This window comes from Anomaloglossus baeobatrachus, chromosome 6 (genome assembly GCF_048569485.1).
Source record: "Anomaloglossus baeobatrachus isolate aAnoBae1 chromosome 6, aAnoBae1.hap1, whole genome shotgun sequence".
Taxonomy (NCBI): domain Eukaryota; kingdom Metazoa; phylum Chordata; class Amphibia; order Anura; family Aromobatidae; genus Anomaloglossus; species Anomaloglossus baeobatrachus.
In genome coordinates, this window is record NC_134358.1 from 100,120,891 (window position 1) to 100,147,551 (window position 26,661).

Consider the following 26,661-nt stretch of genomic DNA (forward strand, 5'->3'; position numbering starts at 1 on the left):
AGAGACAGACCTGGAAAGAGACAGATGGGGAAAGAGACAGCCCTGGAAAGAGACAGACGGGCAAAGAGACAGACGGGCAAAGAGACAGACCTGGAAAGAGACAGACGGGCAAAGAGACAGCCGGGCAAAGAGACAGACGGGCAAAGAGACAGACGGGCAAAGAGACAGACCTGGAAAGAAACAGACCTGGAAAGAGACAGCCCTGGAAAGAGACAGATGGGGAAAGAGACAGACGGGGAAAGAGACAGACTTGGAAAGAGACAGACCTGGAAAGAGACAGACCTGGAAAGAGACAGACCTGGAAAGAAACAGACCTGGAAAGAGACAGCCCTGGAAAGAGACAGATGGGGAAAGAGACAGACGGGGAAAGAGACAGACTTGGAAAGAGACAGACCTGGAAAGAGACAGACCTGGAAAGAGACAGACCTGGAAAGAGACAGACCTGGAAAGAGACAGACCAAGACAGACGGAAAAGAGACAGATGGAGAAAGAGACAGACAGACACACACATAGAGACAGACACAGAGATAGAGACAGACAGAGATGGAGACCGATACAAATACAGACAGATAGAAATAGTCAGACAGAGACATAGACACAGACAGACAAGGAAAGAGACAGACAGAGAGACAGACAGACAGCGACACACAGACAGAGACTGGGAGAGAGACAGAGAGACAGTTACTATCCCGGGCAATGCCGGGTACTACAGCTAGTGTATATATATATATATATATATATATATATATATATATATATATATATATATATACACAAGACAAAAAAGGGGGACCAGTCGCACACTGTAAAAAAACAAGATAAATTCCACCTTAAAACATAAATGGAGGTATTTGGAATAGTATAATGGCCATTGTAATACTAGCCCAGCGCCCCTTCACGGCACCCTCCTTTACTGTATATATATGTGTGTGTGTTTTAGAATTTTGGAGGTATATATTATTCATTCATGTACATGTATATACAGGTATATATTTATAGGAACTGCTTGACAAAAGTCACTTGGTGACTGAAACGTTTCTGTATCCTATGGGCCAATAAAGCCTACTTTGCTTCATTTTTTCTGAGTGCTGACTTCATTTTGGAGTGCATCTATATATATATATATATATACACAAAATGGAAAAATCACTTTTTGTTTTAAAGGTGGAAATAGATAGTTAGAGAATCGATATGACCTGAAAATACACATTAATTCTGTGAGGAGGGATTTACCAAGACTAGTACAAAGGAATATGGTGCAGGGCTCAGAGCAGCCGGGTTTCGCCCGCACTTCTGTTATTACTTGCCTGGTGCACTGCCAGAGACATATAAATCTCCAGGGCAGCTGGCCTACTAGTGATTCTGTTGTATCCCTGAAGAATCGCCATCCACCCACAAGAGGGCGCTCTAGACTGATCAGCACACTCATGTCCTTTCTAAATGCGGCTGTGGAGTTGATAGAGCTGTCCTAAGATCGCCTTTTCATGACGTCATTAAAAAGCGTCTGGGAAAGCAATGACAACAGCGATACGAGCAGTTCCTCGCTGATTCCTGCGCCCTGATCTCCGCGGCTTGTGTGGTCCGGGAGCTGTGATGGCGGAGCTGGAGATCGGGCAGCGCTGTGATGCGGAGCGGTGCGGGCAGCTGGGTAACTGATCACAGTGCTGTGCAGATCTGTGGCGTAGTCTCCAGGCTGCACATTGTATAGACTCCTGTACAGATACAGTATAGGAGCCTTCTGTGTGTCCTTGTGCTCTCATCCTCCTCACAATATCAGTGTTCTTGGCTCCTCATAACTAAACTCCTATAATACATTACAATGCTTTTTTTTTTTTTAGGCTGCTTTCACACATCTGTTTTTTGCTGTGCGGCACAATCCGGCGATTTGCGGGAAAAACACATTCGTTTTTTTGCCACCGGGTGCGGTTTTTCCTCAGACTTTTATTAGCGCCGGATTGTGCCGCATGTACTTGCGTTTGATCCGGTTTTTGCCGGTTGCGGCAACAATCGTCACTCCGGTTAGTGACGCATACGCAAACGCATAGCGCCGGGTGCGGCGCTGTATGGCATGGTACATAATGAAAGTCTATGCACGCCGAATCCGGTGGCATGCATCAAACGCCAGAAGCATGTACCGGATCCGGTTTTTACTTCTGAGCATGCCCAGAAGTGATATATATTCATTGCTTGTCAGAAAATCAATCACTCTCTCACTCACTCTTTCTCAAACTCACTCACTGACTCATTCACTCACTCTCACCCACTCACCGATCACGGGCACGGCGCTGCACGGCTGTCACAAAGCTCTGGCGGCTTCTCCTGAGTTAAAAATGCCGGCCGCCCATTATTCAATCTCGTATTCACTGCTTTCCCCGCCCACCGGCGCCTATGATTGGTTGCAGTCAGACACGCCCCCACGCTGAGTGACAGCTGTCTCACTGCAACCAATCACAGCCACCGGTGGGCGGGTCTATATCTTGCAGTAAAATAAATAAATACATTTTAAAAAACTGGCGTGCGGTTCCCCCCAATTTTGATACCAGCCAAGATAAAGCCATGCGGCTGAAGGCTGGTATTCTCAGGATGGGGCGCTCCACGTTATGGGGAGCCACCCAGCCTAACAATATCAGCCACCAGCCGCTTGTAATTGCCGAATCCATTAGATGCGACAGTGCCGGGACTCTACCCGGCACATCCCGAATTGCCCTGGTGCGGTGGCAATCGGGGTAATAAGGGCTTAATCATGGCAGGCGTCTATGAGACACCCCCAATGATTAACCTGTAAGTGAAAGTAAATAAACACATACATCCGAAAAAAATATTTTATTTGGCATAAAAGACAAAAAAACACCCTCTTTCACCATTTTATTAAAATCCCCAAATACCCCTCCAGGTCCGACGTAATCCACAGGGGTCCCACGACGATTTCAGCTCTGCTACATGAAGCTGACAGGAGAGGCAGTAGAACACCGTCGCTCTCTATCAGCTCCACGCAGCAACTGTAGGGAGTCGCGCTGTCAGCGGGGACGTCACTGAGGTAATTCCTGCATGTGCGGTGATGATGGGGGCTGTAGTGCCGGTGTTTGCGTGGTGATGATGCGTGCGGGAGTGCCGGTGCATGTGCGGTGATGGTGCGTACGGGAGTGACGGTGCATGTGCGGTGATGGTGCGTGCAGGAGTGACGATGCATGTGCGGTGATGGTGCGTGCGGGAGTGACGGTGCATGTGCGGTGATGGTGCGTGCGGGAGTGACGGTGCATGTGCGGTGATGGTGCGTGCGGGAGTGACGGTGCATGTGCGGTGATGGTGCGTGCGGGAGTGCCGGTGCATGTGCGGAGATGGTGCGTGCGGGAGTGCCGGTGCATGTGCGGAGATGGTGCGTGCGGGAGTGCCAGTGCATGTGCGGAGATGGTGCGTGCGGGAGTGCCGGTGCATGTGCGGTGATGGTGCGTGCGGGAGTGCCGGTGCATGTGCGGTGATGGTGCGTGCAGGAGTGCCGGTGCATGTGCGGTGGTGATGCGTGCAGGAGTGCCGGTGCATGTGCGGTGATGGTGCGTGCAGGAGTGCCGGTGCATGTGCGGTGATGGTGCGTGCAGGAGTGCCGGTGCATGTGCGGTGATGGTGCGTGCGGGAGTGCCGGTGCATGTGCGGTGATGGTGCGTGCAGGAGTGCCGGTGCATGTGCGGTGGTGATGCGTGCAGGAGTGCCGGTGCATGTGCGGTGATGGTGCGTGCGGGAGTGCCGGTGCATGTGCGGTGATGGTGCGTGCACGAGTGCCGGTGCATGTGCGGTGATGGTGCGTGCAGGAGTGCCGGTGCATGTGCGGTGATGGTGCGTGCAGGAGTGCCGGTGCATGTGCGGTGATGGTGCGTGCAGGAGTGCCAGTGCATGTGCGGAGATGGTGCGTGCGGGAGTCCCGGTGCATGTGCGGAGATGGTGCGTGCGGGAGTCCCGGTGCATGTGCGGTGATGGTGCGTGCAGGAGTGCCGGTGCATGTGCGGTGGTGATGCGTGCAGGAGTGCCGGTGCATGTGCGGTGATGGTGCGTGCAGGAGTGCCGGTGCATGTGCGGTGATGGTGCGTGCAGGAGTGCCGGTGCATGTGCGGTGATGGTGCGTGCAGGAGTGCCGGTGCATGTGCGGTGATGGTGCGTGCAGGAGTGCGGTGATGATGGGGTCTCTCTCTCAGCATAAAAAAAAACCGGATCCGTTGCATCAGTTTTTACACAATCTGAGACGGATCCGTTGCATCAGGCACAAACCGGATTGTGCCTGATTGCAATAAACTGATGTGAAAGCAGCCTTATTGGCCAAGGCTTTTCAGCTTTGTTTTGTTTTGTTTTTTTTAATTCTCATTGTTAGCAATTCTAAATTTTAGCAAGATTCAAGAAGCCGACGACAAAAAAATTGTATTGCACTTTTCTGGGATTTACTATGAAGAATGAACAGAAGGAAAAATAAAAAGAGTAAACATGATAACTTTTTGGTCCAAAAATCTAGAGCGGTATAATAGGATTTTAGGGGAGTTTAGACATGGAATATATGCAGATTACAGGGGAATAAGCACAAATATCATATAAACAGGTGTAGATTATATTCCCTGTGCTTGATAAGTGGGAAAATGAGCAGGAATATGTGCAGATTACAGGGGAATGAGCAGGAATATGTGCAGATTACAGGGGAATGAGCAGGAATATGTGCAGATTACAGGGGAATGAGCAGGAATATGTGCCGATTACAGGGGAATGAGCAGGAATATGTGCAGATTACAGGGGAATGAGCAGGAATATGTGCAGATTACAGGGGAATGAATAGGAATATGTGCAGATTACAGGGGAATGAGCAGGAATATGTGCAGATTACAGGGGAATGAGCAGGAATATGTGCAGATTACAGGGGAATGAGCAGGAATATGTGCAGATTACAGGGGAATGAGCAGGAATATGTGCAGATTACAGGGGAATGAATAGGAATATGTGCAGATTACAGGGGAATGAGCAGGAGTATGTGCAGATTACAGGGGAATGAGCAGGAATATGTGCAGATTACAGGGGAATGAGCAGGAATATGTGCAGATTACAGGGGAATGAGCAGGAATATGTGCAGATTACAGGGGAATGAATAGGAATATGTGCAGATTACAGGGCAATGAACAGGAATATGTGCAGATTACAGGGCAATGAACAGGAATATGTGCAGATTACAGGGCAATGAACAGGAATATGTGCAGATTACAGGGCAATGAACAGGAATATGTGCAGATTACAGGGGAATGAACAGGAATATGTGCAGATTACAGGGGAATGAACAGGAATATGTGCAGATTACAAGGGAATGAGCAGGAATATGTGCAGATTACAAGGGAATGAGCAGGAATATGTGCAGATTACAGGGGAATGAGCAGGAATATGTGCAGATTACAGGGGAATGAGCAGGAATATGTGCAGATTACAGGGGAATGAGCAGGAATATGTGCAGATTACAGGGGAATGAGCAGGAATATGTGCAGATTACAGGGGAATGAGCAGGAATATGTGCAGATTACAGGGGAATGAGCAAATATTCAATGTAAATATTATTATTCTGTGTTCCAGTGTTCTATATATGAACGTAATTTAGGTTTTGGGCATATACACTTTTATAGGCCTCTTTTACACGTCCGTGAAAATCACGCATGTGTTTCACGGACGTGTCAAAAGTGCGTTTTGCGCTCGGTGAGCTGTGTGTATGGCACATGTGTGTTCTCCGTGTGTTATCTGTGATAACACACGGAGAACGGGAACTTTCCACTCACCTGTCCCTGGCGTCGCTGTCCGTGGTGCAGATCTTCGGTCTCTGGTCCTGCCGACTCACCGCTGCTGCTGCTTCCGGCCGCAGTGAAGTGAATATTCAATGAGCATAATGAGCGGCGGTTGGCAGCAAGTGACAGCAGAGACTGCAGGGCTGGAGAAGGTGAGTAAAGTTTTGTTTTTTTTTCTCGCAGACACATGTCTTGTCTCCGATGCGTGTCACACGGAACACATCCGTGTGTGTTACATGTGACCCGTTTGCGTTCCGTGTGACACCTGTGATGCCGGAGAGAAAACGGACATGTCGGTGTGAGAAACACACGTAAGTACGGAACGGACACACGTTCTGTGCGAAAATACATACGTGTGTCCGACACCATAGGAAGACATAGGTCTACGTGTGTACGTGTCTCCAGTACGTGAGGAAACGGACCATACACGTACCGGAGGCACGGACGTGTGAAAGAGGCCATACACAGTTTATAGGGAAGTTGTCACGTCAGATAATGCTATTAACCTGTAGACTCAAAGTGCAGCACCCGAGAGAAAATTAACTTTATTTCTTCCTGGAGCCGCCAGTTTTCAGTCATGCAGGTGTGCCCGAAGCAATAACAGGCACCACTCCCAGCACTGAGAGTGGCAGCTGTGAACATGCCCGGCATTGACGGACAGCCACTCTGTACTGATGCACTGTATGACACTGTAGGCCTCGGTCAGATGAGTGTACAGCATCGGATACGATCTGCCAATGACACTCGGCTCAAACTCTGCTGCGAGCGTGAGCGGAGAGTCATTGAGTGTGATCTCATCACTTCACATGTGAGAATCAGAACACAGGTGCAGAGATTAATGTCTCCGTTTTCTGTCTCTGCGTATATCAGTCTGCACTCTGATGACATCTGAGTGCGGTCTGATGTTTCGCACTCTCCCATAGACTTGAATGGGTGCAGCATGCTCCACATTTTTTTTCCCAATGCTGAATTGACATGGAAAAACCCCTCTAGTCAGTACTGCCCCATAGAATAACATTGGAGCGAGTGCTCCCACTGATGCCTCCAAAGTCTAATGGCTTTAATTGGTTTGTCATTAATCCTGTGTAGGTGTCCTGATATATCGGTCTGCTGTTGGTGCAATCATGGCAAAAAGTGCAGAGTGACTGGTTTGTGTGATCCCAACCCTACGGCCTCATTCAGACGTCATTGATTCTTCATCAGTGTTTGTTGATTGTGTCCATTTTTATCAGCGATTTTCACATATGGATAAATAAATGGCAATGACTGAGGTTCTCCTACACATTAGGCCCATTTTACACATCCGGCATTTCGCCACTTTGCCGGATCCGGCACACTCCAGTACAGTGCAATACAATACAATGGCATCGCGGCAAGCTCCGGTCACATGCTCCGGTCACATGACAGCATGTGACCGGAGGTTGCTGCAATGCCATTGTACTGTATTGCACTGTACTGGAGTGTGCCGGATCCGGCAAAGCGGCGAAATACTGTTGATGTGTGAAACCGGCCTTAGGCGAGCTTTACATGCTGCGACATCGCTACCGATATATTGTCGGGGTCACGTCATTAGTGATGCACATCCGGCGCCGGTGGTGACATCGTAATGTGTAAATCCTACCTGTGACGATGAACGAGCGCAAAAGCGTAAAAAATCGCTGATCTGTGTCACGTCGTTCATTTCCATAATGTCGTTGCTGCTGCAGGTACGATGTTGTTTGTCGTTCCTGCAGCACCACACATCGCTGTGTGTGACACCGCAGGAACGACGAACATCTCCTTACCTGCGTCCACCGGCAATGCGGAAGGAAGGAGGTGGGCGGGATGTTACGTTCCGCTCATCTCCGCCCCTCTGCTTCTATTGGCCGGCCGCTTAGTGACGTCGCGGTGATGCCGAACGCACGTCCCCTTGAAGGAGGGATTGTTCAGCGGTCACCTTGACTTCGCCGACCAGGTATGTGCATGTGAAGCTGCCGTAGCAATAATGTTCACTACGGCAGCGATCACCACATATCGTATGTACGACGGGGGCGGGTGCTATCGTGCTTGAGATCGCTAGCAATTGTTAGCGATGTCGTAGCGTGTAAAGCCTGCCTTAGTGTTAATCTCGGACAGTGCACGACTTGATGCCATCCACTGTTCTCTGTGATTTTCATGAACCCATAGACTTTTGTGGGTAATTTTGATTCCAATCAAACTGGACATATATCTGTGGGATTTTTTTCTGTTTGTGTTTGTTTTTTTTTTGTAGACACACATGTGTGCTATCCATGAAGAATGGACGTCTGATTGAGACCAAGACTCGCTCTTCCACTGATGGCAACGCCACATTGTTGGGAATAATACAAACAGTCTAGTTCCTTCAGTTTTCTGTTCCCCATGGAAATCACTGATATTTGGGAACAGATTTGTATTTAATTGGAGAAAATGTCATGAAAGTAAAAAAGAAAATGGAGCGCAGCATTTATAGCTTTACTCACCTTTTTCTATAGACATCACCTGTAAAATACTGTTTAAAGTGGATCATGTCTTAACTGTTTCCATTGCGTTCTTGTGCAGATTTCCTTCCCTTCGTGTGTGACGGCTGCTCCCGAGTCTTCTGGTCAGTGTCATTCCGGTCATTTACCCTGTAATATTTATAGGGTGTAATGGGGAAATGTTATATACATAGCGAAAAGGCCCGAACCGCTGGCAATAGTCATATTTGTATCATACTATATACTGAATATGTGCAAACAAGGCGTAAAAGAGCAAATTATATAAGAAAAGAGAGGACACTAAATCAGAAGACAAAAGGCTGGACCAAAAATGTAGAACATCAGTAACGTAATGGTACCAGAAAGGTTCCTGGACAAGCCGTGCCCCCTCCCTGATGTGGGGGTGGGGGTACCCTATAAACCGCCCCCTAAACCTGAACCCAAGGCACACAACTCACTATGGTGCAAGGCAGTGTAAACGGATGAAAATGCACAAAACTTACAGTGCCTACAAGTAGTATTCAACCCCCTGCAGATTTAGCAGGTTTGATAAGATGCAAATAAGTTAGAGCCTGCAAACTTCAACCAAGAGCAGGATTTATTAACAGATGCATAAATCTTACAAACCAACAAGTTATGTTGCTCAGTTAAATTTTAATACATTTTCAACATAAAAGTGTGGGTCAATTATTATTCAACCCCTAGGTTTAATATTTTGTGGAATAACCCTTGTTTGCAATTACAGCTAATAATCGTCTTTTATAAGACCTGATCAGGCCGGCACAGGTCTCTGGAGTTATCTTGGCCCACTCCTCCATGCAGATCTTCTCCAAGTTATCTAGGTTCTTTGGGTGTCTCATGTGGACTTTAATCTTGAGCTTCTTCCTCAAGTTTTCAATTGGGTTAAGGTCAGGAGACTGACTAGGCCACTGCAACACCTTGATTTTTTCCCTCTTGAACCAGGCCTTGGTTTTCTTGGCTGTGTGCTTTGGGTCGTTGACTTGTTGGAAGATGAAATGACGACCCATCTTAAGATCCTTGATGGAGGAGCGGAGGTTCTTGGCCAAAATCTCCAGGTAGGCCGTGCTATCCATCTTCCCATGGATGCGGACCAGGTGGCCAGGCCCCTTGGCTGAGAAACAGCCCCACAGCATGATGCTGCCACCACCATGCTTGACTGTAGGGATGGTATTCTTGGGGTCGTATGCAGTGCCATCCAGTCTCCAAACGTCACGTGTGTGGTTGGCACCAAAGATCTCGATCTTGGTCTCATCAGACCAGAGAACCTTGAACCAGTCTGTCTCAGAGTCCTCCAAGTGATCATGAGCAAATTGTAGACGAGCCTTGACATGACGCTTTGAAAGTAAAGGTACCTTACAGGCTCGTCTGGAACGGAGACCATTGCGGTGGAGTACGTTACTTATGGTATTGACTGAAACCAATGTCCCCACTGCCATGAGATCTTCCCGGAGCTCCTTCCTTGTTGTCCTTGGGTTAGCCTTGACTCTTCGGACAAGCCTGGCCTCGGCACGGGTGGAAACTTTCAAAGGCTGTCCAGGCCGTGGAAGGCTAACAGTAGTTCCATAAGCCTTCCACTTCCGGATGATGCTCCCAACAGTGGAGACAGGTAGGCCCAACTCCTTGGAAAGGGTTTTGTACCCCTTGCCAGCCTTGTGACCCTCCACGATCTTGTCTCTGATGGCCTTGGAATGCTCCTTTGTCTTTCCCATGTTGACCAAGTATGAGTGCTGTTCACAAGTATGGGGAGGGTCTTAATTAGTCAGAAAAGGCTGGAAAAAGAGATAATTAATCCAAACATGTGAAGCTCATTGTTCTTTGTGCCTGACATACTTCTTAATGCTTTAGGGGAACCAAACAGAATTCTGGTGGTTTGAGGGATTGAATAATAAATGACCCTCTGAATAAACTTTTCACAATTTAAAAAAAAAAAAAAAAAAAGAAATAACATTCTTTTTTGCTGCATTTCACACTTCCAGGCTGATCTACAGTCCAAATGTCACAATGCCAAGTTAATTCCGAATGTGTAAACCTGCTAAATCTGCAGGGGGTTGAATACTACTTGTAGGCACTGTATAATGAATATGCAAAAGCAACATATAATGTCTAATTAAAAAACAAAACGAACTACACTTTAATAGTACAACCCACAAAGCGATGATATTCCAAAACTAAGTGAGAATGGCCGTGGCTAATCACAGGAGTGCATCAGTAATGAAATAATACATCACTGAAAATGTAAGACCCAGTACGAGTTGGGTGAGGGCTGGGGTTTTGGTGTTTGACCTAGACGTTTCGCAGCTCCCTCAGGGGTAGAAGAGGAAGTGTTTTGAGTATCAGGGCTGTAGTAATAATCAGATGACTACTTTAATTGAGAGTTGGAGCATGATCAGTTATTTGGGGTAGCTGTATATTTTTTTATTTTTTTTTCTATTTTCAGTAGTTAGGACATTATTCAGAGATTACAGGTTGCCATAAAGCAGTTTCTGCGTTTTAAATTTGGAGAGAAAAGGGTTAATAGACCATGCTGCCTTAGAAAAGAGGATCCGTTTAGAAAAAATGATTATTTGTCTACGCGTTTCAAAGCCTTATGGTTTCTTCCTCAAGACAAATCATATACAAAAAGATGTTTTCTATATGATTTGTCCTAAGGAACAAGCCATAAGGCTTTGAAACGCGTAGACAAAATTATTCCTTCTACATGGATTCTCTTTTCTACGGCAGCGCAATCTATTAACCCTTTTCTCTACAAATTTGAGCTGCATGTCCACGTGGGTTCTGCTGCAGCCTTATTTATGCTATTACAGTGGTTGTGACTCTCACAATCACATCAGCGGAGGCTACCCTTACAGCACCTTTGCTGACTGTAATATAATAACCACAAAAGAAAGAAGTCCCGCACTACCAAGCAATATCTGGACAGGTGTCACATAGGAGAGAATCCGCTCAGGTACTCCACGTGGAAACACGGCCCAGGGGTGCTCGTCACGGGAACAATAAGTTTCCAGTATAAAGTCCAGGGAAAAGGATGAGATGGCACTCTCCACCTTGTAGCCGAAAGTCTTCTTTATTACAAAATGTGAAGGGTAAAATAGCGGGAGAGTAGCTGGGTGTAGGCCCTCTCACGGACGATGGCCGTTTCGCGTCTACACTTTAACGGGTCCATGCCTTTATTACAAAATGTGAAGGGTAAATTAGTGGGAGAGGACCTGGGTTCAGGCCCTCTCACGGACGACAGCCATTTTGCGTCTCATTACGCTTCAACGGGTCCATGCACCCGTTGAAGCGCAATTAGACGCGAAATGGCCGTCGTCCATGAGAGGGCCTGAACCCAGGTCCTCTCCCACTATTTTACCTTGCACATTTTGTAATAAAGAAGACTTTCGGCTACAAAGTGGAGAGTGCCGTCTCATCCTTTTCCCTGGACCTTTGCTGACAGTGTTTTAGGATGAGACCCTATTTGCGCTTACTGTTTCTTCCAGCATTTTTAACCATAAAACGGTTTCTGTACGGCTTCCTCACTAAAACAAATAAAAAAGCATTCCCCGTCCTTGACTGAATTCCCCTGGTAGTAAAGATTTAGGACTCCAGTAATAAGATCATATTAGGAAATCGCCTCTACTGATTTCACTGCTAATTGTTAGAGTGGCAGTGAAATGTGTCTTCCACGTGCGGCAGATCCTCAGGACTTCCCGCACTCCTTCCTTCTGACTGATCGCTTGTACAGCTATCGTGAGGTTTGCACTGTTCTATTTTTCGTGTAATGTTTATTCCAGATATTTCACATCTTTACAGTCCTTCATGCTGCTGTGAATGAAATATAAGAAAATGTTCTAAATAGTTGTTTTTTTTCCCCTAAAGCCTCGCACATAGAAGCCGGGATTCCCATGGCTGCCCCGAGGTGAGGGAAGTTCTGTTTGTCTAGATCAGTAAACTGTGTTTTCTCTTTAGACTTTATAGGGGTTGTGTGGAACGTGACATATTGGCCTATACACAAGATTGGTCATCAACGTGAGATCACCAAATATCCACAAAATGGAGAGAAAAAATATGGCACTCACCATTAGAATGTCAAACATTTTATTCTGTAGTCCATCAAAAAATACAGGTAAGAAGGAGTGCGGGACGTTGGCTGTTTCGCACGACAGTCAGTGCTTCAACACGTCCTTTCCAAAGATCAGCGATTACCTGAACACTTCTCCGGCAGCAGCCGGAACCAAATGTTGTACGGGCACGTCACGGCACAATACTTTGCTCACTGGCCGCTGCTGAGAACTGCACCATATTTCCTTTTCATTGCTCAGTAGCAGTTTTCAGCTGACCAGTAGGGTTGCCGGTTATAAGATCCCCAACGATCTCCTACTGATGACCAATTATGTTGATACGCCATCAATATGTCATACTCTCACAACCCTTTACAGTATTAGGCTACATGCACACTCTGCGTTTTTTGCTACGTTTTTGGCTGCAGTTTTGTTGTCAGAACATTCTGACATTTGACTTCCCAGCAAAGTCTATGAGAAGTCAGATTTGCTGTGCACACATTGCAGTGTATTTGTCAGCGTTTTATTTGTCAAAAGTTTGTGACAAAAAAAATGCACCATGTTCATTCTTGCTGCGTTTTTGTCAACATTTGTCACAAAAACGCAGCAAAAACGCATGTTATGAAAAACGCACCAAAACGCAGCAAAAACGCACCTATAATTACAAGCGTTTTTTGTGACATTTTCAGGCTCTCTGACAAGGTGCAGTTTTGGTTGCAGTTTGTGAACACAAAAAGATTCAGCGTGCGCATGTAGCCTAAGGGTATGTGCGCACACTGCAGTTTTTTTTTCTCCAGCGAAAAACGCACCCTCTGGCAGAAAAACGCAAGAACCCCTGCCTTTTTTATCATTGTCAATGGCAAAATGCATGGAAAAGCACAAAAAAAGAAGCAACATGCACAAAGCCTTTCAAATTTCTCATGTCAATTGTTTTTGCCATTTGAGTTTTGCACTGCAAAGCTGAGTTTTTGACCAAAGTTCTGCAACAAAAAGGCACCTTTTTGAACAGCATAGTGCGGACAAGAAGCCCAAATTCCCATAGACTTTGCCTGAAAAGCAGAACACGACCATTTTGGCATTAAACGCTGCAGTTGAAAAAGCAGCAAAAAAGGAGGTAAAAAGCAAAGTGCGGACATAGCCTAATGGAATTGGAAGATGCTGCGTTTTTGATGCAGCAAAAATACACAGCGTCAAAAAGTCACCAAAAACATTTTGTGGGCGCACAGACTTAGACAAGGAAGCGCTGCTCTCCCCGAGACTGAGGAGAGACCCAGACTTTCTATTGACCCTATTGTCTGACTCGGAGGGGAACAGATCTTCTGCCCTTTTTGTTTTAGTGAATGATTGGGGTCTAAACAGAGGACCTCACTGATCACAACTACGGATACATCTCTCTTTGTCAGAGCAAAGTTCTAACAACCAACTAATGATTTCTGCCATTACATGTTCTCCATGTGCGATGCTGTAGAAGTAATGCAGTGCTCACCCACCAGGGGGCAGTATCCACTATGTATCCTTTTGTACCGATCAATTTACAGAATATGCATCGTTATTCATAGAAATAAATATTATCCGATAATAGTAATTGTCATGGGGTCCTTTTCCGGTATCACACAATCAAAAGAGCAAGAGATGAGTGACAATGCAAAGGACATTTATAGCAAGCAAATCAGAAAGTCCATAAAATAATCCACCACACAGAGGGTAAAGTAGTCCAGGAACATGGATACAGCCAGTAAGCGATAAATGTTCAGGTCTCTCTGGGCAGCCTCAGCTTCTCCCCCAGAGGATGAATCTTCCTGCTTCTTTCTTGTAGTTCTCAGACAGACTGAATAATGACCCAGGTAAGCAGAGAGTTAGGGTGGATTTCAGGCACCCTTCCCCAGACCTAGGGACAGAAACACTTCAGGGGGTTATAAACCTGCAGACAGGACAAATAATACATAGAATGGAAAGAGCACCACGCCTGAAATACGAACCTACACAAAATTATACACAACATCACACCATTACAGTAATGTACACCACTGGGGAGTTTAAAGGGGTATTCCCATCTCCAAGATACTGTCCCATTGTGTAGTATGTGTAATATTAAGACTGTTATCATATTCCTCCAATTAGAAATGTAGTATAGTTCTTCTGATTCATTATGTCACTTACCTCATGTGCAGGGCATTAAAATAAATAAATGTAGGAAACTACGATCAATTTCCACAAATAAAGCCAAAAGTGCAAAAATATATCAAATCAATAATTTTATTAGACAAAATAATTAAAAATCCCAATTTAAAAAATACTACAAGAACAAGACAAAAGGGGGCCCTAAATACCGGACCGAGGTAATAATGGCAAAAATGCACACAGATACAATGAAACAGAGCGCTACCAATGCACAAATGATGTAACTGTACGTATAAAGTATGAGATGGATAATATTAATGCAATGAGATGGATAAACAGGATAAAGTACAAATGTTAATAATACAAAATATATTATCTAAAAGAGGTAATGAGTGTTTATACAAAAGGCGGACTAAATGAGGTAAAACATATACAATGTAACACTCACAATGAAGTGTAAAGAAGTAAACTACCTCAAAAGTACCACAAAATGTGAACAAATGTATACACAATGATGAAAGTATACTGTAATAACAAAATAAATCAATGAATTTAATATGAATAAACCAAATATAACTACAAAATTGTATAGATATGTACAGTGTAATTCCTCAAAAGCGCCACAAGATGGCAGTGTAGCCCGGGATAATAATCACTGACAAAAGTCCAAAGATTGGAAACTAGTATAAAAAATAATTTTACCCATACAGACAGGCTAAAAGTCTATCAATAGTATGGTAATACCCAAAAGGATTACAATGATCACGGAAAGCTACCTCAATAGTAGTTCAGAGGTATTTGTGACCTCGGGTCATCGTTGGCACCTAAACCCCAACGCACGTTTCATGCTTGCTTCATCAGGGGGCCTAAATTCTCATATGTTCTGATTTCCCGGGACAGGGCTAGAACTCTTGAACTTGTGAGCTCTTTGACTATAGGCAGCAGCTCTACCATTCAGCCACTGCCTGTATTGGCATCATTTGTGGAAATTGATCGTAATTTCCTACATTTATTTGTCCGGTTCTAGAAGCTTGGTGAGTTTGGAGAACTTTTCCTACTATACACTTTTTTTGGACACCCTTTTGATATTTAATGTGCAGGGCATTGCAGCTTAGGTGTCCACGGTTACATCCACTGATATAGTGGCAATTTGCTCGTCATTTAGTTGCTTGTGGTCGTAACCATGGATATCTAAGCTGCAATGCCCTGCACATAAGGTAAGAGACAGACATGGCTATATCAGGAGAGCTATACTACATTTGTAATTGGAGGTATTTGCTAATATTATTATTATTACACCTACTACATATTGGGATAGGATCTTGGAGACGGGTATACCCCTTTTAAGTCTTTGGCTGCTTCTATTTCTTCTCTAGTTGCTTTTCTGACAACCACTTACAGTCATTATTGCAGTTCCCAGATGTGTTGTCATCCAATGTTCCCATGCACCTGGATGACAAATGTACTTGTGTAATGACACCACTAAGCAGAGCTGCATGGTAGTCACAGAAGTGATCGGGCTGGATATCATTAGGGGTTGGGTCTGATTCCAGCTATTGGATCACTGGGAGCTAGATCTGTTTCCTGATACCCTGGAGAACATGATAGACAGGATTGGGGGTGGCAGATATTGGTGCTTGGACTATGTAGTGATGGATGCTGACACCGGACCATTCACTACATGTGTATTAACGTATTTTCCCAGGTGACGATAGAAAGTATCGGCGGCGGTGGTGGTGGACCGTCTGAAGGCAGCACCCAGCACCCTTGTACTTACACCGGCTGCAGCGGGAAGGAGTTGGTGGAGGTTTTATGTCCTTTCTGCAAGAAACATTTTTGCTTGAGGTTAGTTTGGTCATAGACGTGTCGCAGCCTTTCCCATATTCTGCCTCGCTGTATGTGGCGCCCTCTGTCTTTTGCAGGCATCGTCACCAGCCTGACCATGAATGTGACCAGCTGGAGGCCCCAAAGCAACGCATGGCTGCAACCCAACAGCTGGTGAAGGAGATTGTGGGTACGTTGTTCTTGCATTTTTACTTGCGTTATTTTCCCCTTTCTTGTCAATGGATCAAAAATACTGCAACAAAAAAAAAACAGAAGAGAATTTATATCCTGCAGAGTTTAGAAAGAAAAAATGCTTTGAAGGTTCAGGTCTGCAAGGAAAAAATAACCAGCATCGGTGTGAGATTGTAGCAATTGTTTATGCTTTTTCTGTAAGACGCTGCTTTTTGGGGTGCAAAAACACAACGTGTGAGCAAACCATAAGTGTCCTATTATTTATTTATATAGTGCTGGCATAGGCTGTAATGCTGTACACAGTGTATATCTTCATGGGCAGCTCTTTAAAGATAGATGCAGGGCAGGGAGTATGGACATACAATAGCCTTCATCAGTCAAGTACTCAGGTCCTACATACTATAGAGCAGCTGGGCTAAAAATCCTTATCCTATAGGCCTGTTTCACACATCCGGCTTTTCACTGGTTTGCCGGATTCGGCGCACGCCAGTACAGTGTATACAGTACAATAGCAGCGGCGCAACTTCCGGGTCACATGCTCCGGTCACATGACAGCATGTGACCAGTGCTTGTCGCGCTGCCATTGTACTGTATACACTGTACTGGAGTGCGCCTAATCCGGCAAAAAGCCGGATGTGTGAAACTAGCCTAAGATTTAAAGGGAACCTGTCAGGTCCAATATGCAGCCAGAACCACGAGCAGTTCTGGGTGTATATTGCTAATCCCTGCCTAACTGTCCCTGTATACAGTAGCATAGATAAAGAGATCTTTAGAAAAAGTATTTGTAAAGATCTTTTATCTTATGCTAATGAGCACAGGGACTAGTTGCAGAAGCATGACTTCCTCCGACTAGTCTGGCCTCTTAGCATATTAGTACGCATATAGGGGCGTGCTTACATGCTATTCAATACAGCGTCAGAAGTGGTGATGCGCGTACCTGTAAACGCTGAGCTAAATAACTTGCACTTCCGGTGAAGTTCAGTAGACCTCTCTGAAGCCAGGACACGTACACCCGGCTTCATACTGCACATGACTGGAAGTGCCCAGCATTCAGCTCCGCGTTCACAGCGGACACAGGTACGAGCATCACCGCTGGTGATGCTGCATTGAATAGTATGTTAGCACGCCTTTGTGGGCGTACTAACATGCTAAGAGGGTGGCTAGTCGGGGGACGTAACGCCCTTGTGACTAGTCCCCTCGCTCATTAGCATAAGATAAAAGAACTTTAGAAATAGTTTTTCTGAAGATCTCTTTATCTATGCTAGTGTATATAGGGACAGTTAGGCAGGGATTAGCAATATACACCCAGAACTGCTCGTGGTCCTGGGTGCATATTGGACTTGACAGGTTCCCTTTAAAGGGAAGGTGTTGAATTTTTTAATTTGGCATTAATAATAGTGATTATGAAATAAAGTATTTTTATTAAAAAAAATAAATTCATTGTTTATTTAGTTTGTATTTAATTTTAGTTTTACGGAAGCCCTGGGAGCTGCCATCTTGGATTTGCTGTGTGAAGCGACAGTTACTCACCTCCTTTATGGCAGCCCTCTGTGCATTGATTCTGATTGTTGGGCTGCGATCCTATTTTGTAACACAGAGAGCTCCCTGCTGTGAGCTGGACACACCCCCTGGGCTGTCCAGATCACAGCAGAGGGAGGAGATCACCGCCATCTTTGTGGAGCTCACAGCATATGCTGCGTGCTTCACTTTCCCCCTGTCACTCGTCGCCGCTACCCTCCCTCCGCCGCCGCTACCCAAACAGGTGTGCGGTACAGCATTGCGGGCGGGCGTGCGGCAGAACATGGCGTGTGTGTGGCAGAGTATTGTGGACGGGCGGGTGTGCGTGCGACAGAGCATTGCTGCTATGTGGGGAGCACTATGCAGCTGTGGTGACACTTTACACATTAGGTTCACTTTGCGGTCACCAACAAAATGGCTCCGCACTGTGATCCTAAACTTCATCTTCCCTTATCCTTTTGGAAACACCCACATTGGGAGGCGGAGTTGTGACATCACACACAGGAGAGCAGATTCCACTTTTACTGCAGCTGTAATGTGAGCTAGTTCTACAGTAGGATTTCTGTAGGACTTCAGCAGCTGCTCCCTCTAGTGTTTAAGAGTGGAAAATATCAAACTTTTTACTATATATATATATATATATATAAAATATATATATATATATATATATATATATATATATATATATATATATATATATATATATATATATATATATATATATATATATTATATATTTTGTGCAATTAAAAACAAATAATATTTAAACAAAACATTAATACTTTACATTTTTTCAGTTATTGAATTTTTTTTTTTTTTGGACGACACCTTCCCTTTAATAAAGATGTCTAGTGGGAAATTTCATTTTTTACTCTCTAAACTACAACTCCCAACATGTTGTTAGAGCCGATGTAGCTTCCAGAGAGTTGTAGGATGGAGACCACCGGGGTAGGGAATGAACTTGAGGTACAAGTCACAGCCCAATGGTTTCCTCCATGAGGGGGATTTCTGCTTCTGAATATTGCTCTGCATGCATGTGATCAGTGCATGGATCTCCACCAGCCTCATTCAGAAGAATGGATGAGTTGCAGACATTTTTACCACATGCCTTATAAACGCAGTTTTGGACTTTGGATCAATAATATTCTTTGGAGCTAATTGAGCAGAAATTCACCCAATTTTGGGAATTGTCCCTTGAATAATTTGCTTCTGTGACTTATTTTCAGGTTGGCAGAGCTCTCGACCATTGACCTGTATCTCAGCAGACAGCTGCTTCTTAATCTATACCATTAATGTGATTTTTAGATTCCAAAAAGTCTGCACCTCCAAATAAAGTACGCAAAGGGGCAAAAAATGCAGAGACCGCAGCCAAGGTGGCATTAATGAAGCTGAAGTTACATGCGCAGGGGGATAAATCTCTACCCCAGGTAAGGCATTGGCCAGATTTTTGCTGATTTTTTTCATTCCTCGCATAGGCATTGTTCACACCAGTACCATGGTTTCTGTTTATAGCCATCACTAGAGAGTAGGTAGTTTGGGACACACCAACCAAATGGAGTGAGGACGCACAGTTACAAACCTTCTTGTGTATCGTTGTTGTATCGTCCATAAAAGCCGTCGGTGTTCATTCAGGTTATAAAATATTTTTTAAAAAACCAAAACTTCTTAAGGCCCTGTGCGCACTAGAAAATGGAATTTTCTCAAGAAAATTCCGCCGACTCTGGAAGAGTACCGCACCCACTATAAAAAAAACTGCGGCAAACTGCACCCGAAAACCGCATGCGGTTTTGCCACGGTTTTGCCACAAATTTTCCCAGGTTGTTCCCTGCGGTTTTTGACCATTATCTATGGCAAAAACCTCAGGTACCTGCGGAAAAGAAGTGACATGCAATTATTTTTGCTGCAGAAAACATGCAGCAAGACCTGTTGGTGAAAAAAACCATAGTGTGCGCACAGCATTTTTTTTACCATAGGTTTTTTTTACCAGTGTTTTATAAGTTATCAGTCATGTATTGGGCCTGTATGTGCTGGTATAATGGATGCCTGTAGATTTATGGAGTAGTTTTGCCGAGTACACAGGATTACAGCTTACATTTTTGTACACTGCAGGCAGAAAGGATCTACTTTCAAGTATACTTACCCACGGGTGGAAAGGACAAAAGCAAAGCCATGTTCTTCTGTAAGAAGTGGAGTATTGGAAAAGTTGTGGACTATGCGGCTTCTATAGCAAGCCTGAAAAATGACAATAACAAAGCCGCTGCAAAAGTATGTGCAGTCTTCATGGTCTGTACAGTGTGGGTTAGAAAAATATCCGAATAGAAAAATGTGCAGGAAGAAAGAAGCTAAAAACTAAAGCTTAACTTTTATTTTATATGGGGCAAAGAACGTGTTAAAGACAGTGATGGGCGAGTAGTAACTATTCATGTTCGGATTATTCATAACGAATCCCAAAATACTATTCCGGTATTAATCACGAATAACAAACCCAGTGCAAGTCAACGGGGAACCCGAGCATTTCTCTTGGAGGTTTCCCAGAAAAATGATTCATTTCCCCATTGACTCGCATTAGGTTCGTTATTTGTGATGAATACCAGAATAGTATTATGGGATTTGTTACGAATAATCCCAACACTAATAGTTACTATTCACTTATCACTAGTTGAACTTAAAGAGAATCTGACAGCAGGTTTTTTCTATTTAATCTCAGAGTACCGTAATATAGGGCAGGAGATCCTGATTCCAGGGATGTGACACTTATTAAGCTGTGTGTTGTAGTTTCAATACAATCAGCGTTTTATCAGCAGGAGATTATTGTTATTTATTATTATAGTGCCATTTATGCCATGGCGCTTTACATGTGAAAGGGGTACATATAATAGGGACAAGTACAACAATCATAAACAATACAAGACACAGACAGGTACAGGAGGAGAGAGGTCCCTGCCCGCGAGGGCTCAGAGTCTACAAGGGATATGTGAGGATACAGTAGGTGAGGGTAGAATTATCACTGCTTGACTAGGTCTTATGTGCACATCTGTATAACCCCACCTCCGCCATTGATTGGCAGCTTGCTGATAATGCATACACATGAGGCTGCCAATCGAGTGTGGGTGGGGTTATCCATGGCCCAGAAGTCTTAGCTCTTCAACATCTATATCAGATAAAACAGTGATTCTGTGAAAACTACATAAAGCATCCCAGTAAGTGATACATTCTTAAAATCAGGTTTTCTTGCTGTATATTATGTTGCTGCCAGATTATATAGGAAAAACTTTCTGACCAATTCCCTTTAATAATAATTTTTATCCTTTTGATATTTTTTCAATCATTGTCTATTGCCTGGTGTTTATTTTTATATGATGGTAAGATATACGTTCATACGATTAAATAAATAATAAGCAAAAAAATAAATCTTTATTTTTACATAGTGCTAACATATTCCGCAGCACTTTACGTACATCAGGAACACTGTCCCCATTGGGGCTCACAATCTACATTCCCTATCTGTATGTCTTTGGAGTGTGGGAGGAAACCAGAGTACCCGGAGGAAACCCACACAAACACGGGGAGAACATACAAACTCCTTTCAGATGTTGTCTTTGGTGGGATTTCAACCCAGGACCCCAGCGCTGCAAAACTGCAGTGCTAACCACTGAGCCACTGTGCCGCCCGAAAAAAGATGTGAGAGTTCCTGCTCAAACCCCCAATGATCATGAGAATAGGGTTCCTATTTACCTCTGTTGAATACAGCAGCATTGCCCACGCACGACTACTGCCTCATTCAAAGTCTTGAGAGTGATGGAGAGCGCTCTACACCAGTCCTATAGACAATGAATTGTGTGATATTACGCATGCGACCGTTTCATAAAGTGGAAAAGGCCCCCTGTTCTCATCACCAGTGAATCGTACTCTGGATATTCTTAGTTCACCCTTTTGATGCCCAGAGAAAGAAACATAAAATAAAAATAAAATATTTGTCAGAAAATGTTTTTCTAAATTTCTGCTGACACATTCCCTTTAATCGTTTGCCCTATTTGTCTTGCAGAAGCTTCGCGTGTGCCATGCTGAGAGCGGAGCGGCGCTGCCCATGGACGGCTGTATAGATCAGTGTCTTTCTACTGCAGAAAATCCTTTATACAATGGAGGAAATATAATCATTGAGTATTTAGATAATGAGTGCGATAAAATAGAAGATCCCAGTTTGTATTTATCATAGGTATATATTATACTATATATGTGTGTTCAGTACAATAAATATTTTCTTACTTTTTATCAGTCTTTTATGAGCCGTATGTAATTTGGCTATTGGCTGGAACATCATTATGTCTTGCTCTTATCTTCCCCGGCAGAACTGGTTTTTCATGCTAAACAGAATGTGTAATTATCAAAGATGTCATTATATTTACCACTTTTCACGTAGCCTCCTGGGATGTTCGTTCACAAGGGTACATGGACTCTAAACCCACTAAAATAACAGTGACCCATGTCCCACTTTATATCGAGGCTGGTCATACACGTTAGACACTTGTTGGCTAAACATCTGTCTGTTCTGACCTCTCGTCCCATTCATATACACCCTCGGGTCAGCCGAGTGTCCATGTGTCCTGTGCGGTGAGTGACGAGCCGGCGGCCTATCTCCTAAAAGAATTGCGGATTTCGAAATCCAATTGCCAGATCTTTCTTTCCTCCGACCTTTAAGCGATTCACTAGTCTTCATATACATCAATGAAATTAGGAGGTGCGGAAAACTTAATTTTAATGTATACGGACAGGTTAACAGATCAAAAAAGTAGCATAGTATGATAGACTAAAGGAATAAATATTGTGTAAAATGAATTAAGAAAACTATGCCATTTTATTTATTTTTTTTATAATCCCTTACTGCTGTGGCCAATATTTATAGAATGGTAGAGTTGGAAGGGACCTCAAAGACCATCGGGTCCAACCCTGCGAGTGCAGGTTTTCCAAAATCATCCCAGCTATATGTTTATCCAGCTTCCGCTTGAAGGTTTCCATTGATGGAGAGCTCACCACTCACCACTCACTGTCAGAAAGTTTTTCCTAATCTAAATATTCTTCCTTTGAGTTTCATCCCATTGCTTCTTGTACTTCCTTGTGCTAATGAGAATAGGGTAGTTCCCTCTGCACTGTGATTACCTTTCAGATATTTGTAGACCGCTATTAAGTCTCCTCTCAGCCTTCTCTTTTCAAACTAAACATCCCTAGTTCTTTAGCCGTTCTTCATATGACATGGTTTGCAGACCTTCTACTATCTTGGTTGCTTTTCTCTGGACTTGCTCCAATATATTGATGTCTTTCTTGAATTGGGGCGTTCAGAACTGTACATAATATTCTAGATGGGGTCTAACCAAGGCATTATATCATTTATTTTTCCTCCTTGTTCCAGGAGTCGTAATTTTTTGTTTATTATTATTTTTAATTACATAGCTTTAGGAGGGTTTTGTTTTGCTTTTGTTTTTGTGTGGGTTACAGTGTAGCGTTGAATTACACTATTCATTTTCTATACAATGTACTGGAAAATGAGAAAATAATTCCAAGTAAAGTGAAATGACAAACAATGGCAAAATTACATTTTAAGTTTATTTTCTTTTTTATCGTTCCTTATGGGAGACCCAAACCATGGGTGTATAGCTTCTGCCTCCGGAGGACACACAAAGTACTACACTCAAACGTGTAGCTCCTCCCTCCGGGCTATATACACCCCCTGGATGACAATCTACCCAGTTCAATGCTTTGTGTTTCAGGAGGATCACACACTTGCATTCTCTGATATTTTTTTATTTTAATTTTAAAGATTTGGAAGAAAAGCGGGTCCAGTCTGGACTCCCGGCATGTCCCTTCACACCCCACTCTGTCGGGTGCTGTTAAGGTTGACTTTATAAGGCTGGAGCCTTCACATGCCGCGCTCCTTCGCATCCTCTGTCGAGGCTCTGTTTGAAGTGGGAGCCTCCACGGTCCTCTCTGCTTGCAGAAGGCCGGTCTCCATCCGCAGCCCTGTCTGGTCCCTGCTGGAAGGAGCGTTAACCCCCACTCAGGGACATGGCCCTGCGTCTCAAAAGCTAAGTATTGAGACGTTTTTTCAGGGGTCCCGGGTACTTTTATTGGGGGGGACAGTATGTGCTTTAGCGTTACTGTAAATTCCGGCCGGTTCTGGGGGTTTTCCCTGAGAACCGCGCCGAAGGTGCCTGCTCGTCGGCCGCATTTTAAAATCTAGGCCCCGGCTTCAGTTTGGGCCTAGTTTCGGTTTCGGCTTCTCTGCATGTTTTGCATACAGCGCCGCCCACCGCCCGACCAGCAGAGGGGAGGGCACTCCTCTCTGGGGAGATGTTCCCTCCCCTGTATCTCTCCCTGTATCTCTCTGCCCTCCGTTTTTCCTGCTCTTGGGCTTATACACGCCCCCCCTCCTTCTCCCAGCGCCATTTTCTCAGCGTTCTTACACTGGAAGGCGCTGGATGCTGCATACTGTCAGGAAGTCTGACGCTTCACAGGGTCTTTGAGCGGTGGAATCCGGAGGGCACACAGAGAGCGGGCTGGTAAGCCACAACCTTCGGTTGTGGACTTTTATTACACTCTCAGGGCATTCTACAGGAGTGTATTCTTGCTGCAGAGCTTCCACCTCAGCAGCATGTCTGTCACCCGAAGCAAGGCTGCTAACATGTACGCTATATGCACTGCATGTAAGCTCATTCTGCCAGAGCCAAGCACATACCCACATTGTGATGCCTGTGCTAACATGTTTGTGTCTCAGCCTGGAGCTTCCTCAGGGGTCCCTCCGGCTGCTCTGGCCCCGGTGGCTGAACCCCCGGCTTGGGTAGCTTCCTTTTCACAAGCTATTTCCCAGTCTTTTGCCGACTCCATGGGGCAGCTGTCCCGGACACTGCTGTCCATGCATCAGCCCCCTTCTCAGGGTGCCTCTGCGGCTCCGAGCTCTGCAGAGCACTCAGAGCATGTCCTAGGACCCCGTCCCCCTAAACGGAGACGCAGGGAACCTTCTCCTTCCTCGTCCCACGGCTCTGATTCACAAGCCGAGGTGCAGGGCGAGGAGGATTCGTTTACTGTGGGCTCAGACGCTGCCTCTATGTACCCCATTGACTTGTCTGAGGGTGATGCGGATGTTAGTGACTTGATTGCGTCCATTAACTCCGTACTGAACCTCAATCCACCAGAGTCAGAGGAACAAGCCTCTCTGGTAGAGGTACACCAGTTTACCTCTCCTAAGAAACCTAGGAGTATGTTTTTTAACCACTCCAGCTTTCACACCACTGTCAACAAGCCCAGGGCCTGTCCTGACAAACGTTTTCCGAAGCGTAGTTCAGATGACCGTTTTCCTTTTCCACCAGAGGTTGTTAAGGACTGGGCCCAGTCCCCAAAGGTAGACCCTCCGGTGTCCAGAATCTCAGCCCGCACAGTCGTAGCTGTGGCTGATGGCACTTCTCTTAAGGATCCCACTGACCGCCAGGTTGACCTTCTGGCCAAGTCTGTATATGAGGCGGCAGGAGCCTCGTTCTCCCCGTCTTTTGCGGCAGTGTGGGCTCTTAAGGCAGTCTCTGCCTCTCTGGCGGAGATTCATTCCCTCTCCAGGGACTCTATTCCTGAGACGGATGCCTTAACTTCTCAAGCTTCGGCTTTTGCATCCTACGCCATGTCTGCCATCCTGGAGGCTTCTCACCGCACGGCGGTGGCCTCCGCTAACTCCCTCGCGATCCACAGGATCTTGTGGCTTCGAGAATGGAAAGCAGATGCTTCCTCTAAGAAGTACCTTGCGAGTCTCCCCTTTGCTGGGTCCCGGCTGTTCGGGGAACAGCTGGATGACATAATTAAGGAAGCTACTGGCGGGAAGAGTACTTCCTTGCCACAAACTAAAGCCAAGAAACCTGTCCAGGGCAGGAACCAATCGAGGTTTCGTTCCTTTCGTTCCTCTAACTGGTCATCCTCTAAGCCCTCGGCCTCGTCCACTACCGCAGCCAAGGATCGTAAATCCAACTGGCGCGCAAAGCCGCGTCCTCAAAAGACCGGAGGAGCCGCTGCCACTAAGGCAGCCTCCTCGTGACTATCTGGCCGCGCCAGCAACGTCCTTGGTCGGTGGCAGGCTCTCCCACTTCGGCGACGTGTGGTTGCAACACGTCTCCGATCAGTGGGTGCGGGATATCATCTCCCACGGCTACAGGATAGAATTTTCTTCCAGCCCGCCAAACAGATTTTTTCTGTCCACCCCCCCCTGCTCCAAAGCCGCCGCCTTCTCTCAGGCCGTGGCATCCCTGCAGGCCAACGGGGTAACTATTCCGGTTCCCGCCCGGGAACGGTTCAGAGGTTTCTACTCAAACCTCTTTCTAGTTCCCAAGAAGGACGGTTCCTTCCGGCCCATCCTGGATCTCAAGCTTCTCAACAAGCATGTTCAGGTGCGGCATTTTCGCATGGAATCCCTGAGATCGGTCATTGCCTCAATGACCCAAGGAGATTTTCTGGCATCCATCGACATCAGAGATGCCTATCTGCATGTGCCTATTGCGGTTTCACACCAGCGTTGGCTACGCTTTGCGATCGGAGAGGAACATTTCCAATTCGTGGCTCTCCCCTTCGGCTTAGCCACGGCCCCTCGAGTATTCACCAAGGTCATGGCAGCAGTGGTTGCGGTCCTGCACCTCCAGG

At 45.3% G+C, this 26,661-nt stretch overlaps 1 protein-coding gene across 1 annotated transcript; it reads left to right on the forward strand.

Moving 5' to 3' along the window:
* The first annotated feature begins 1,488 nt into the window (after window positions 1–1,488).
* On the forward strand, window positions 1,489–23,592 carry ZFAND1 (zinc finger AN1-type containing 1). The gene is made up of 8 exons (XM_075316290.1): window positions 1,489–1,648; window positions 8,358–8,400; window positions 12,155–12,194; window positions 16,163–16,302; window positions 16,380–16,471; window positions 19,297–19,418; window positions 20,101–20,256; window positions 22,037–23,592. The coding sequence occupies exons 1-8, from the start codon at window positions 1,594–1,596 to the stop codon at window positions 22,205–22,207; spliced, it is 819 nt and encodes a 272-aa protein (XP_075172405.1). The 5' UTR covers window positions 1,489–1,593; the 3' UTR covers window positions 22,208–23,592.
* The last annotated feature ends 3,069 nt before the right edge of the window (window positions 23,593–26,661 follow it).